General features: G+C 38.8%; 1 protein-coding gene across 10 annotated transcripts in view; it reads left to right on the top strand.

Moving 5' to 3' along the window:
* The window catches only part of git1 (G protein-coupled receptor kinase interacting ArfGAP 1), a 233,902-nt gene that overhangs the window by 186,741 nt on the left and 30,677 nt on the right, over window positions 1–16,484 (top strand). For all 10 annotated transcript variants that reach the window (XM_063031299.1, XM_063031294.1, XM_063031292.1 and 7 more), the window contains 2 exons: window positions 6,356–6,453; window positions 13,188–13,299. In XM_063031299.1, the coding sequence (XP_062887369.1) occupies window positions 6,356–6,453; window positions 13,188–13,299 (210 nt within the window). The remainder of the gene's footprint in view (window positions 1–6,355; window positions 6,454–13,187; window positions 13,300–16,484) is intronic.

Raw genomic sequence — 16,484 nt, 5'->3', positions numbered from 1 at the left:
CAAGAATTTTTTTGGCAAATGTCTTGTCTAAAAGTGGTTTAGGGATGTGGGTGCATCTGTATTGGTAAGTGTATCAATGCCATCTAAATTTTTAACATGTAGTACTTGTTGAGACAGAAGATACTTCAAACCACATACATCTGCTGCGTTCACCAGCGTTTTTTTTATGTGTGTTGCTTCAACCCACATATTGCTGACCAAGTCAAGTTGGATTCCAATTAGTCTAGAAGTGGATGTTTGAACATGTTCTGTTATGTTGCTACCAGTAGTGCAGATTTTGACCAATGACAAGATCATTTACTGTAAAACAGAGCCAAGTCCAAATGCTTCATACCTGCCAACTGAATGGATAAATTGTTTCAACCATGACATAAAGATTACCAATGCTCCTCATAGTTCACACCATCCACAATCCTATTAACTACTAATTAAGATGTACCATGTCCCATGTAGAATACATGTACCTTGAGTCCTGTGGCTGTTTGGGTATCAGTACTTTCATTATTTGCATAAAATACAAATGCAGGTACTTTATGATGCAGCTATTTAAGCCATTAGTTTGGCTACAGCTGCAATACTGAGTGTTGCATCATCATGCAATAGGGAGGATGTGATTACAGTACAGAGGATGCAGAGGGGATTCACCCAAATGTTGCCTCAGAAAAAGCAGCTATGGGAAGAAACTGGAGAGGAGGTGATGTACTGACTGAAGTACAGAATGAGGGGCTTGGATATGATAGGTGCTATTAAAACAGTTGTAGACGATTGTGTCCCCACAAAATCATTCAGTCTTATCTAACCAGAATCCATGGATGAACCATGATATCCGCAGTCTGCTGAGAGCCAGATCGGAGGCATTCAAGTCTGATGACCAAGAAAGTTACAAGAGGTCTAAGTACGATCTCCAGAAAGCCATCTCAAGCAAAATGGCAATTCCAGCCTAAATTTGAATCAAAGAAGAATGTTTGATAGTTGTCATAGGGTTGAATACTATCACCTCTTATAAAGTTAAATCAAGTGACGTAGGCTTTGCTTCCAGATGAGCTCAATGCCTTTTATGCTCACTTCAACCTTCAAAACATGGAGGAACCATCGCAAATTCCTACAGCCCCCGATGACCCTGTGATTTCCATCTTTGAGGTTAACATGCGAGCAGCCTTTGGAAGGGTGAACCTACAAAAAGTATCTGGCCCAGATGAGGTGCTTGACCATGTACAAAAAATCTGTGCTGATCAACTGGCTGGAGTGTTCACGGAAATCTTTAACCTCTTGCTTCAGCAGTCTGAGGTATCCACCTGCTTCAAGCAGGCTTTAATTATACCAGTGCTTAAGAACATGATTACCGACCTCAATGACCGTTGTCCAGTAACACTTGTGTCTGCGGTGAAGAAGTGTTTTGAGAAGTTGGTGATGAAATATATCAACTCCTACTTGAAAAGCAACTTAGATTCATTTCAGTTTACCTGCCAGAGCAACAGGTCCACAGCAGATGCCATCTCACTGGTTCTTCACTCAACACTGGAACATCTGGACTGCAAAGATGCACAGCTCATGATTCAGCATTCAGTACAATCATCCCTCAGTACTAATCAATAAGCTTCAAGACCTTGGCCTCAATACTTGCGCAATGGATCTTCGATTTCCTCACTTACAGACCCTAGTCAGTTTGGAGTGTCAACAACATCTCCATCAGCACAAGTGCACCACAAGGCTGTGTGCTTAGCCCCCGCTCTTCTTGCTTTACACTGATGACTGTGTCGCTAATCACAGCATGAATTCCATATTCAAGTTTGCTAATGACGCCACTATCTTAGGCTGAATCAAAGGGGGTGATGAATTGGCATATAGGAGGGAAATTGAAAATCTGGTTGAAGGATGGCACAACCACCTCTTCCTCAATGTCATCAAGGCCAAGGAGCTGATTTTTGGCTTAAGGAAGAGGGAACCAGAGGTCCATGAGCTGGTCCTCATCAGGGGATCAGGGGCAGAGAGGGTCAGCAACTTTAAATTCCTCTATCATCAATTCAGAGGACCTGTCCTAGACCCAGCACATAAGTGCAATTACAAAGAAGGCAGAACAGTGCCCCTACTGCCTTAGGAGTTTGTGAAGATTCAGCATGGCATCTAAAACTTTGACAAACTTCTATAGATGTGTGGTGGAGAGTATATTGATTAGCTGCATCACAGCTGCTAATGAAACACCAATGCTCTTGAATGAAAAATCCTACAAAAAATAGTGGATATGGCCCAGGCCAACACGGATAAAGCCCTCCCCAACATTGAGCATGTATACATGATATGCTCAATGTTGGGAAGGGCTTTCCTGTTGTCGCAGGAAAGCAGCATCTATCATCAAGGGACCCCACCACCCAAGCCATGCTGTCCTCTCGCTCCTGCCATCAGGAAGAAGGTACAGGAGCTTCAGGACTCACACCACCAGGTTCAGGGACAGTTATTAACCCTCAACCATCAGGCTCTTGAACCAAACGGCATAACTTCACTCAACTTCACTTACCCCATCACGGAAATGTTCCCACAACCTATGGACTTACTTTCAAGGACTCTTCATCTCATGGTCTTGATATTTATTGCTTATTTATTTGTTATTTCTTTTTTTTGTATTTGCTTTTGCACACTGGCTGAACACCCAAGTTGCTGCAGTCTTTCATTGATTCTATTGTGGTTATTCTATTATGGATTTACTGAGTATGCCCACAAGAAAATTAATCTCAGGGTTGTATATGGAGACAGATATGTACTTTGAAAATAAATTTACTTTGAACTTTGAATAAATCCCTCAGCATAGTTGAGATGCAGATACCCTTACAACTCTTCTAGGTATTCAGATATGCATTAAAACACTATTCTACAGAAGGCAATGGACTGAGTCCTGAAAATAGTGATTATTTTAAATGGGTACTTGACCAGCAAGGGCCCTGTAGTTGAAGGGCCTCTTTCTGTGCTGCATGATCTGAAATATTGTTCATGGGGAAGATGCTGCCATTAGTTGGAGTGAGGGCACATTCTCAGATTAAAAGTAAAACATGGAGTTCCTTCAGCCAAGGGTGGTGAATCTATGGAATCCATTAACATGGAGAGCTGAAGGTCAAGTCAGTGGATGCACTTGAGGCAGAGCTTGATAGTTTTTGATTGGTAAGGAGTTTAAAGGTTGAACGGGAGGAGCTGGAAGAATGGGGTTTGGTGAGAGTGGGGGACAGCTGTGATTATGGGTAGAGTGAAAGATCTAATTTTACTCCTATGTCTTGTGGTCTTCGGTCTGTGAATCACTTTTCTATGAAGTGAATGCGTGATAACTGCAAAGCCAAATGTCTGTTATTAGACAATATTAAATTAATGTCTTTGGAGCTTATTGATTCTGTAGTTTAGTGTGCCTGGTGTTTCTGGATTCAGATCAAACCCACACTGATGGAATAAGTTTTATATCATTTTTTGTTCCCATAATAATGTATCAGTCCAGTGGGTTTAGGCTTTTGATGCAAACGCTCTGCATTTGGCCTGTTGAGTCATTGTCGTGGAATTAGATTTAAGGCACATTCAAGTAGAGAGGAGTCAAATATATCAAACTGAAAAGCAAAAAAGGAACTGTAAATTCTGGAAATCAATATCATGTTATGAGGAGGGTTTTCAGACTGTGATTTCAAAGAGCATTCTGATTCCAGCATTAATTCCTCTACAGATTCCCACAGATCCTTGCACTTACCCACACAGTATGATCAATTTACAGTAGTCAATTAGCCTGTAGACCTCCTGATCTCTGGGGCTGTTGGGGGAATCCAGAGTGCCAAGGGAATATAAGCAAACTCCAAACAGTGCCAGAGGTCAGGATTGAATCTGAAATGAAGGCAATGCAGTGCTTAGTAGGTCGAACAACATCTGTGGAGAGAAGGAACAATTGTAACATTTCAGATCGATATCCAATTCTAATGGAAGGTTGAAAACCAGATTGCCTACTGTTTCTCTTTACAGATGGTGCCTGCCCTGCTGAGCAATTCCATTTTCCATCTTTATTTCTGAATATGTGGTTACTGGTTTTCTGACTAGCATGAGAAGTTTTCTTTTACCCCTATTTCTCTCAGTTAAGGTACACAAAGCTATTTCTGCATTTGAGAAAATGAGCATTTCTAAATTGCCCTTAGAAACTTAACTATTACCTTTTAAATGTATTCACACGTCTTTCATTTTAAAGTTATTTCTGTCAGATAGAAATGAATAATTATACCTGTGATTGAAAAACCAGATGTGTTTTTAAAAAAAGATCCTCACTTAAAAGATAATTAGTTTGGCCTGTTATGCAATAAATGTGGGTTGGTAGATTAATGATAAAGTACAGTGTTTACAGTTGTGAGTCTTTGAACACGCAAAAGCCACTGATGTAAACACTTCACTGTGTGCACTTTTTAAGTCAAATATATTCTACATAGCCTCTTGGAACTTCTAAAATGCCAACGGAGCTCAGAACACTTTCCAATAATGTGTACAATAATGTGTCTTTTGTAAGAAAGAAGCCATTGCAAATATTTCTTTAATCTTACACTAATTTTAATGAAAAATACAATTGTACAAATGCAGCAGGATGTAAAATCTGAATGATTCCATCCAAAGGCTAGTTCAGGGGAGATGACTGAGCTTACTAATATGAGAAAATGAAACAATTGAGCTTTTAGTTCTTAGTTTCTGTGTAATTTGACTGTATATTAAGATCAGTCCCTTCATAACTTACTTATGTTGTCTATCACTAATTAAAGTGTGCTCACCATAGTTAAAACTCTTGCACAGTTTGTGATGATGAATTTTTGTAAAGAGAGCAATCAGGAGGGCTAAAAGGACATGAGGTTGATCTGGCAGACAAGGGGAAAGAGAATCCCAATTTCTGTAACTATATTAAGAACAAAAGGATAACAAGAGAAATTAGGTCCTCTTGAAGATCAGAGTGGTCATCTATGCATGGAGTCAAATGAAATTTTTACATCTGTATTTACTTGGGTGAGAGAGGGAAAAGAGTAGTGAGTACATGGAGTATCCTCAGATTATGGAAGAGTATCTACTTGCTGTCTTAAGGTGGAGTAGGATGGATAAGTTCCAGGGCCTGGTAGTGTCCCCTTGTACCTGATGGGAGGCAAGTGCAAAAATCACAAAGGACCTCAGCTATGGGTGGGGTGCCAGAGGACTGGAGGATAGCTGATACTGTTCTGTTGTTTAACAGAGGCTGCAAGAATAAGACGAGTAATTATCGGCCAGTGAGTTTGACTGGAGGCTTGTGACTATTGTTGAGCCACAGGGATCAGCGCCAGGTCCGTTGTTCTTTATCATTTATATTAATGATTTGGAAATTAGTGTAAACTAGATCAGCAAATTTCTGGATGCACCAAGGTTGTGAGGTCCTCTTTCTTTTCAGTTCTGATTAAGGGTCTCAGTCCCGAAATTTAAACTGTTCACTACCTTCCATAGTTACTGCCTAACTGCTGAGTTCCTCCAACATTCTTTGTGTATTGGTCATATCCATCTGATGTCTTTTCATTAAATACTTAAAGATTGTTCATCACAGATCATCCTTATCATAATGTGGATCTGTACAGATCTTTAACGAGTAAGAAATTGGCCAATTTTAGATGATTGCAATGGAATCTTTATGAAAACATAAATAATTAGCGCTGCTTCATTGCAGATAGATTTTTTTTACAGATTCAGATGGGTTTTAATAGCTGAGCTGCAATGTTGGGCTTATTTCAGCACCAATAAGAGATACAAATTGCTAATTTACAGGCCATCTACAAAAATATTTTGAAGGTCCTAGTTTTAGACAATTTTGAAGTAAATTGCCTTCATGCAGTTCAAATTTTTACCACCAGAGGATGCTAACAATGTTGAACTGGTTTGAATGCTTTGCTCATAGTCATTTCTGCTATCAGCACATTTTCTGTATCACCCCACCAGCAGGCCTGGTATCAAAACTGGAACAAGGGAGTCTGTATTCCAGTCCTTGCAGACAACTGTATTTATTATAATACTATAAACCTAATACAATCCTAACAAGCACATTTCCTACAGCAACTCCTTCGTTAAGGAAAATATACATTGCTTTTTTTTATATTGGACTAAGAACACCTCTTGTTCTGTTGTCATGTTTTTTAAAAATTTTAAGTCATAAAGTTAGTGTCTAAATAATCCTCCCAGACAGGCTGTGTTGTCTGAGTAAAATATACTAGTTGAAGCTTGATTTGCCTGGATATCATTTTCTTTGGTTAAAATGTTTGAATCTACATTTCACAGAAGCTTCCAAAACATTACTTAAAATTTCATTCTCACTATCACTGTTTTCTTTCTGCATTTGCAGTGTGGCTGACCACACAGAACCATAGCACTTTAGTGACCGAGCGTAGTGCTGTACCCTTTCTTCCAGTTAACCCAGAATATTCTGCAACTAGGAACCAGGTATGTTGAAGTACAAGGTTTAAATTCGACTGTGTTTTACTTTATCTAAAGATGTTTGATTATTTACATGTAATAATAATTGTATGCTAGAATATAAGTTCCTAGACATTGGAACAAAATGAAAGACTGTAACTTGAACATTATTCACACTCATTCTTGTAGTACAGTAAAAGTAAAAAAAATCGTAGTAATAGTGATCGTTTGGAATTGAATTGAATTCTTGTAAATGATTATTCGCAACTGGGGTCCCCTGAAACTATTGCTGCATTTAAACTTGCTGGAGTAAACCCTTATGTTACAGCAACCTTGACAGCTAGCTCAGCACTTTCAGATTAAATTCATCTTGACTTAGCTGAGCATCTTCCTTGATGCTTATCTTTGTAAGAGTAACTGAGAAGGTGGTACTGATATATTCCTGCGTGCATAGACCCACATTACAGGTATGTGACCACTGCATTTCAGTTATAGTTGATGTGAACTTTATTGGTGAAAATGTTTCTAATCTTTGAATGTCAAGATAATTTCAGTGGTACAGTTGAAAACTATTATCCTGTTCCTTTTCAATTATGTATTTCTAACTTATCTACTTCATGTATATGTGTTGTGAAGCCCCAAGTTTTAGCTATTTGCTACGCTTGATATCCGTCTGTTTGTCATTTTTGTATAAACGCAAGTTATACTGGTATTGAGGTGTTCAGCATTCTTAGAGGAAGGAGGTTATGAGAAAAGGTGTGTTTGATCTTTGTGTTTCTATAGATACACTGAGTCAATTTATTGATATTTCATCAGATTCAGATGCCTGTCTTGGCCACAAAAATCCAAAGCATGTGGTCTGTCTCCTCATTTGCCACATAACTGCAAAAATATGCAGATACTTGAACTTAATTATCCTTCCAAAAATAAGACTTGGCCTGGGGAAATCTTGGGCAGTCTAATTCTCAAAAGAATTACAAATCCTACAAGTGTAAGGACATTTTTATATTTCACTTCAATGTAAAAGAATTCTAAAAGAGGGTGTTAAAGTCCAAATGTAGTTCCCTTAGTTATGTAGCTTCAGAATAGAAGAGCAGTTCTTTACAACAGAGACAGGGACGTATTTCTTTAGTCAGAGAGTGGTGATTTTGTGGAATTCATTGCTACCGCTGGCTATGAAGGCAGAGTCATTGGGTATATTTAAAGCAGAGGTTGATAGGTACTTAATTAGTGAGAATATCAAAGGTTGTAAGGAGAAGGCAGGGAATGGGGTTGAGAGGGGTAGTAAATCAACCGTGATGGAATCGTGGAGCAGACTTGATGGACAGAATTGCCAAATTCTGTGACTATGTCTATGGTGTATTGAAATATTTCCTAATATCTAATCTTGTCTGGATGGAAAAATCTGGAACTTTGGGTGGAGGGTGAGATTTAAGATTCTGATAACAGATCGTATTTCTCAGCAAGGGTGGTGGGACATGAAGTATCAGTTACATATTGTAGCTGTTATTAATGTATAAAATCCTTCATGAAGTTGCTCCAATTGACTGCTCCATAATTTTTCTGTTTAATTCACATGTAAGCAATAAAAGTGTGGAAAGACAGCTTTTATGGTGATTCATACAAGTTAGACCAAATTATCACTCATGTAACTAGTCGTAGCAAATGCTTCTGCTGCCAAGTTGTAAGAGATCCATCACCCTATGGAATTTAACTGCCTTCATTGTAAGTACACCAATAGCTTAGACAAAACTGTCTAGCTAAGACAACCCACCCCGTCAAATGAGCTAATGGTTACCTGTGTAGGAATAATGTATGTTTGGCGGCCTCAAATATCCATTTGAGTGTTGCAATATGATATGCTGTTTCCTTTGTGGAAAATAAAGTAGAGAAGTTATTTATAGAAACTTGTTTTCTTTCCTATCCAAACCACTATCTCATCCAGCCATTGGTGGTGCCACGACTAAGCAGTAAACAACTTCACAGCCTTAATGAGAAGTGATTGTTCCAGAGCAGGAGGGGTAACAGTGTCCTTGAGAATATTAGGAGTAGCTGTGAGTAGGTAAATAACCCACTGGATATTTTTCCTTTGGAGAGAGGTGTTACTGTGGATGTGGCCTGAGGACATGCTGTTGCTGATCTGTTAGGTACTTGAGTGTATTGATACTGACAGTACAATAATATTAGTTAACCTGTTCATCATCTGAATCCCTTCCTCCAGTATTATCTTACCCTCCAAAAATATGCTAGTGAAGCTTAAACATTTACTTAAGGTTCTCAGTAAATGATTTCTCAGACAATATATCTTGCAATGTTTTGCAGGGTGATAAATAATTGCATAAGTGAATTGGCTTTTCTATAATTAGTTTTGAAAGTTATAGATCATTGCTTTTAAAAAGTAATTTTATGAATCTCTAATAATCTGCTTTCCATTTTATGCATTCATTATTTAAAATTTCATTATTTTTCTTCAATTCATGTCATTGAAAACTTCATAGCTGCCAAATTGCTTCTAAAAATGAGCCTTGACAAAATATTAAATCTTAGCATCCAGATGCTGTGACTAAAAATAAACTGCCATGAAAATAACAGCCGATAAAACGTTATCCTTATTGTACCGTTAACAAATATTGGCTGTTTAGTTATATAGCATCTTTTTGATGAGAAGTTTTTAATTAATAGTACAAAAATAATTGTCAACGAAAACTACAACTTTCTGTAATGACCGCCTATTTTAATGAGATCTGTTGAGCAGATTAGGTTTAGGAGAGAACAAAGAATTAACAGCACCTCCATGTCTTTTTGTATATACAGTAGTTGTTTCCTTAAAAAGATAGGATTCCAGGTTTGATTCAAATCTTTTAATTATGCTATGAGGTATAAGTTTGAGATCACTCTCTAACTGGCTGATTCACTACATTTATCTAAGATTACCAGGTAAATTAAATCAATTGAAATCATTTTCATCTTGGTTTACTTTTAAACTTTGTTTTGTCTCCCAAATTTGTATCTGTTTGAATTTCTCAAGTCCATTTCCACTAATGATACTTGTGGCACAGAGAAGCTTCAGATATTGCAATTGTCTTTCAGCTCCAATAGGGTTTGACTCTGTTTCAATGCTGTCTGTGTGACATTTGCATGTTTTCCTTGTGACCGCACAAAATCCCCCATGTTCTCTAATTTCCTCCTATATTTCAAAAGTGTGTTGGTTATTAGTGGAAGAATTAAATTGATGAATAACTCTGAGATCCAGCATAGATTGAAGGAAGTGAATGGCCTGTGTCAGAGTTCTGAAACTCTGATTGTATAAAGTAGCATTCATAATCAGCAAAGGTAAACTTATGGTGCATTATCTCTCATCCTCTATTTAGTCAACTTCTCCATCTCTGCCAGTTCAGCTTCTTTCCATCTGAGGAACACGGTTCTTATTTACATTGTAGCCTGCGAATTGCCAACAAAACCTGATATTAATCCTATTCAGCATCTGATGGCATCAACCTTATCTGAGTTAACCCCTCTTTATCTATTAAATCTATTGTAAGATTGCTTCATTTGTCCAGTTACAAATACTAAACTGATATAGTCAGTAATTTTTAAGACATCACTTTCAAATTGAAGCTTTTCACCAACAGTTTCAACCCTATCCCTGGCCATTATCTCCTACTCAGTTAACACTCTGGTTATTCTCACTGAGTCCTTACTGCACCTATAACCTGTCCATACCAATGATAGCTAATTCTATCTGTCTTGTAAACCTTCACAAGGCATCAGGCTCTTGGTGTACCTAGTAGGGCTCTGTAAACCAACTGGCGGATTGTTCAGGGACATCTTCAGTCTCTCAGTGCTGCAGTCGGAGGTTCCCACTTGCTTCAAAAGGGTGCCAATCACACCAGTGCCCAAGAAGAGCAGAGTGAGCTCCCTTAATCACTATTGCCCAGTGACACACGCACCTACTGCGATGAAGTGCTTTGAGAGGTTGGTCATGGCCAGAATCAACTCCTGCCTAATCAACGACCTGAACCGGCTGCAATTTGCTTATCGCCACGATAGGTCAACAGAGGATGCAATCTCACTTGGCACTGGATCACCTGAACAATAGTAATATTTATGTCAGACTTCTGTTTATTGATTGCAGCTTAGCGTTCAACATGATTATACCTTCAGTTCTAATCAACAAACTCCAAAACCTTGGACAGTTCTACCTCCCTTTGCAACTGGATTCATGACTTCGTCACCAGGGTACCAGTCTGTGCGAATTGAAAGTAACATCTCCTCACTGACAGTCAACACTGGTGCACCTCAATGATGCATGCTTAGCCCACTGCTGTACAATTCTGCACCCAGGACTGTGTGTCTAGGCACAACTCAAATGCCATCTATAAATTTGCTAATTACACAACTATTGGCAGAATTTCTGATGGCTACAAGGAGATGTACAGGAGCGAAGTGGTTGAGTAGTGTTGCAACAACTACTTTGTGCTCAATGTCAGTAAGACTAAGGAATACATTAAGGGGAAATCGAGGGAACACATGTCTATCTTCATTGGGGGATCACAGTGGAAAGGATAAGCAGTTTCCAAGTTCTTCAGTGTCAAAATCTCTGAAGGTCTGTCCTGGGCCCAACATTTTGATGCATTTACAAAGAAGACACAAGGTAGCTATATTTCATCAGGAATTTGAAGAGACTTAGTATGTCACCAAAGGCACTCTCAAATTTTTACCACTATACCATGGAGAGCATTGTAACTAGTTGCAACATCGGAAGAGCCTTTGCACAGGATTGGAAAAAGCTGCATAAAGTTGTGAACTTAGCCAGCTCCATCATGGGCTCTAGCCTCCACAACACCTTCAAAAGGTGATGCCTCAAAAAGATGGCATCCATCATTAAGGACCTCTTCTCATTCCTACCATCAAAGAGGAGATGCAGGAGCCTGAAGGCACCCACTCAACATTTCAGGAACTGCTTCTCAACCATTAGATGTCTGAGTGAACAATGAATTCATTCATTTTTTAGTTCCTCTCTTTTTGCATTTTTAATCATTTTTATATATTGTAATTGAGATCTTTATTATTATGTATTGCAGCCACAAAACAACAGATTTCACAACATATGCTAGTGATTTTAAACCTGATACTGATACTGATTCTGAATGTCACAAGCCCCTTGACTATCGCAATCTTTCTGCTGTAACTCTATTCCTGACTTTCAAAGCTCATCTTGAATTCGTATGGGGAGAAGGCAGAAGATTTTGGGCTGAGAGGGAAAATGGATTAGTCATGATGAAATGGCGGAGGAGACTCGATGGGCCAAATGGCATAATTCTGCTCCTATATCATATGGTCTTGTAATAAATTCCTGTTGTCTGTACTACGTACATGTTTCCTTTACCCTTGTCCTAGCTGACTCCATGTTATATTTGGCCAGGCCTTCAACTGAGCAGGCACCATAATTTCCACACTACAGAATTCCATTCCTTCAGACAATCTGTCTCTATACTTGCTGCTTACTGTCACTCCCATCTTAGAATCCACCTTCTCCACCCTTCTGTAATCCTTTGCACTGTTTCAATCTCAGTGCCCAATATTTTCTTCTTGTGCCTCAAGATAGAATAGAGAAGGATTTTTGTACATCAGAGATTTCACTTAAACATGCTGTTGCTAAACTAGTTGTTTCAGCTGCTTATTACCAGAAAGTGGTCATGTAACTTCAGATATGAATAGCCATCAACTCCCACATAGACAAGATTGAAAATTGTGAACCCAGAATTTTATTGCACTGTGTAAATATTACTCAAAAATTATATTGATCCCTGGCCCTTAATAAACGGTTCTAAATGCTTTCAATGGTCCTTCCATCTGTACCTTTGATAGTGGACTTTAGCTTGCTTAGATGATGTGTTGAAGCTTGTTTGCAGCTCCTAGTTATTGAAAGCCATGTGAGATGAGCTGGCAACAGAAGCTGGAATTGCCAGCTAAGCACTGTCCCTTGTCAGAGCTTGATAGCTGCAGTAAAATGATAGCACTGGAATATTATCCCCTCCAGCTCTAAGGTTTGTCAGTCATAAACACATTTCGTGGGGCTGGTACTCCCACTCGCCTACTTACTTGCATGTGTGCATGTGCGTGCTTAATCTTTTAAACAAATTTCCTACCAGATTCTGCATTTATTTACAAGCTTTTGTGTACCTCATTGTACTAAGTTCCACAGCATTAGAATGATTTTTATCTGTAAAAATGTTTTAAAACTGAGGTCATTCTTTTAAATGTTGCAAGGAGAAAAACAGCCTCATTGCTGTTTGATCTGAAATAACGTAATGAAAAGCAGCAGGTCTGCAAAACCTGTAAAGGATTAGAGTGGGTCTGCACACTCATTTTCAGACTGCATCCCTGTTTATGCTTATACTGTAAATGAGGGAAAGTCTGATCTATTTTTAACAATGAGCAGTTTATTCCTTGGCATGCTCGGTGGTCTCTGTCCAATTTTTAATATTTCTTTCCTACTTTGAAAACCCAAAGTTCAGTGGCTTTTGATTGGCTCAGTTGTTGGCACGCCTTGCATACTTCCCTCGCTGAGTTCAAGTGAACCCTGTGATCATTGGCTCCTTTGACTGTGTGGTTTAAAAACTATTTGAAAGTGGGTCAGCAGACTGCGGCCAGACAAGGGACAAGAAAAAACATTCGCTCGGAAGAAAGCTTCCATGAGATTAACCTCGCAGTTAATTATTGACTAAATTCATAACTTTCAACATTATTCTTTCTAGGGACGACAAAAGCTTGCTAGGTTTAATGCCCGGGAGTTTGCAACCCTGATTATTGACATTCTTAGCGATGCAAAGAGGAGGCAGCATGGAAAGACGCTAGGTAGTCCGACGGGTAAGTAGCTTTTAAGTAGTTTCAATTATGTAGCTTGGTATTTTTGCTGCAGTTCAAGTATTTTGAAATATTTATATAAGCATTGATTTTATTGCCTACAGTGGAATGTTTAAAATTAATTCAGATATATTAATGCATTATGGCACAGTAAGACCCTATTATTATCGATTACAATTGTTTCCAATCTCTTGTATATCAATTATGGGTGACGTAGGGAACATAAGCAGAATAGTTGATGAGCAACCCAGGAACCCCCTAGTGGTCATTACAGCATTTTCCCTACATCCTAATCTAGTAGAAGTAACGGTTTAATAATTAAAGTATTTTACCTTTATGAGCCGAGTTCTCAGTGATTCTGTAAATTAATACCAAATAATTTATTTTGTTATTTTGAAATTCTAGTCCAGTCCTCATAGTTTTTGTCTCCTACTCAAAATGAATGAACCATTGAAAGTTCAGCTTTAAATTAGATATAAACTGTATATAGGAACATATATAAACACCCTGTTGATTCCGCTCTCTGCCATAAAGCAGTGGAATGTGATGTCTACAGTGGAAAGTTCTCTGGATATCTCACAACGCTAACCACCACCACCACCTTAAACATGAAACGCGTGTATAACTGTCACCTTCCTGCTCCACTCCAGCTGCCTCTGGTAAAGCTGAAGTTAATTAAGGCTGCTTGTAATACTCAGCTTGCTGCCATGACTGCTGTTATTCTCTATATTCCATCATCCCCAGTTGGGGAAAAAAGCTCCACCTTCAGTATCTTTAAGGAGTGTTGAGCAGGGTGGTAGGAGGTAACCATTAAACAGAACCTTGCTAAGCATGGACAAATAGAGCCTAGGTTTTCAATGATTCTCTACTTCAGAGCATTCCATGATTTGAGTCCAGTGACAGTGCATGACCAGTGGTAACATCTAATCAAGAAGATGGTGCAGCTTGGAAGGGAGTATATCTGTGACATTGTTGCTTTTACTTTTAGTAAACACCATGGTTGGGAAATAGGGTTTTGAAATAATTCGAACGGAAGATGATTAGGTGTTGCAAGATGTCTTATGAATTGCATATATTAATGTCACCAAAAGCTAGCGGTGGAGGGTTAACAATCAAATCTAAAGATTTTATCTCAAGCCCTCAAAAGCTTCTGCACATTTCACAAATCAAGTGAGTGTTGATATTCCAGTATTCTGCTGCATCTATTGAGATAATTGGAGAGCATTTCAAGTCCTTCAGGCTACTATAATATGCTTAATATAGCTGTTCCCAAATCTGGCTCGTACGGCCAGATTTGGGAACAGCTTCTTTCCAACTGTGATAAGACTGCTGAACGGATCCTGACCGGATCTGGGCCGTACCCGCCAAATATCCGGACCTGCCTCCCGGTTTTTTTTGCGCACTACCTTACTTTCCAATTTTCTATTTTCTATTTATGATTTATAATTTAAATTTTTAATATTTACTATCGATTTGTAATCCAGGGAGTGGGAAGCACAGAATCAAATATCGCTGTGATGATTGTACAATCTAGTATCAACTGTTTGACGACTATAAAGTATAATGCCGTACATCCACTAATTAGTGTAATATTCAGCCCTCCATCACCAGCTCAGTCAGTAACAGGTTTTTTAGCACTGACATTTTGTTGTTTTGTGGCAGTGCAAGGACATAAAAGTTAATACTAAGGTAACTTGTACATAAAAAAGGAATAGCAGGTAGTGTTCATTGGTTCACAGACCATTCAGAAATCTGATGGTGGAGGTGAAAAAGCTGTTTCTAAATCATTGCCTTAAGTTTACTTGCATAGCCCACAGGACCACTGTTCATTTCTAGTAACGTTGTTCTTTCAATTTTGCTGGATTTAAATCCTCAGTACTCCACCTAATATAACTTTGATGCACCACCAGCTTAGGAACTGTCAGAGTTCAGAAAGGCAGTCCATCACTGGGGTCACTTAAGGATAAAGTTGGACCCTGAAAATAGAGTGTGTCCTAATAATGTACTTAAATAAAATGGAGAAATGTGCTTTTGAAGATTTCTTAAATGCTGAGGGAAGAAAGTTGTACTAAAAGTATCTCTTCCTCCAGACCACTGCAAAATGTTGGAAAGTGTATGGTTCTGTACTTTGGCAGAAGAAATAAACAGGCGGACTATTATTTAAGTGGGGAGAGAATTCAAAGTTCTGACATGCAATGGGACTTAGGAGTCCTCGTGCAGGATACCCTTAAGGTTAACCTCCAGGTTGAGTTGGTGGTGAAGAAGGCGAATGCAATGTTGGCATTCATTTCTAGAGGAATAGAGTATAGGAGCAGGGATGTGATGTTGAGGCTCTATAAGGCGCTGGTGAGACCTCACTTGGAGTACTGTGGGCAGTTTTGGTCTCCTTATTTAAGAAAGGATGTGCTAACGTTGGAGAGGGTACAGAGAAGATTCACTAGAATGGTTCTGGGAATGAAAGGGTTAACATATGAGCAACGTTTGTCCGCTCTTGGACTGTATTCCTTGGAGTTTAGAAGAATGAGGGGAGACCTCATAGAAACATTTCGAATGTTGAAAGGCATGGACAGAGTGGATGTGGCAGAGTTGTTTCTCATGATGGGGGAGTCTAGTATGAGAGGGCATGACTTAAGGATTGAAGGGCGCCCATTCAGAACAGAGATGCGAAGAAATTTTTTTAGCCAGAGGGTGGTGAATCTATGGAATTTGTTGCCACGGGCGGCAGTGGAGGCCAAGTCATTGGGTGTATTTAAGGCAGAGATAGTTAGGTATCTGAGTAGCCAGGGTATCAAAGGTTATGGCGAGGAGGCGGGGGAGTGGGACTAAATGGGAGAATGGATCAGCTCATGATAAAATGGCGGAGCAGACTCGATGGGCCGAATGGCCGACTTCTGCTCCTTTGTCTTATGGTCTAAAATATTGGCCTGCCTTCAATTTTTTAGCATGAAAATTGAAATAAAAACGGTTTTGAGAAGAATGGAATGGCAAGATTATGAATCAAAAACCTGTGGGTGCCTGTGAAAACCAGTTTATTGGTCTTGATCCAATATCATTGATTCTTGGTTCTTTTTGCCAACTTTTAATGGTGTTAATAATTTAAATATTATGTAGATTTTTCTAACACTTTTTTGCATACTGTTCAGTTAGTTCTACAAATAAACATTATCTGTTTTCTTTGTGTGGAAAAT

This window comes from Mobula hypostoma, chromosome 23, assembly GCF_963921235.1.
Source record: "Mobula hypostoma chromosome 23, sMobHyp1.1, whole genome shotgun sequence".
NCBI classification, from domain to species: domain Eukaryota; kingdom Metazoa; phylum Chordata; class Chondrichthyes; order Myliobatiformes; family Myliobatidae; genus Mobula; species Mobula hypostoma.
This window is presented reverse-complemented; position numbering and strand designations above follow the sequence as displayed.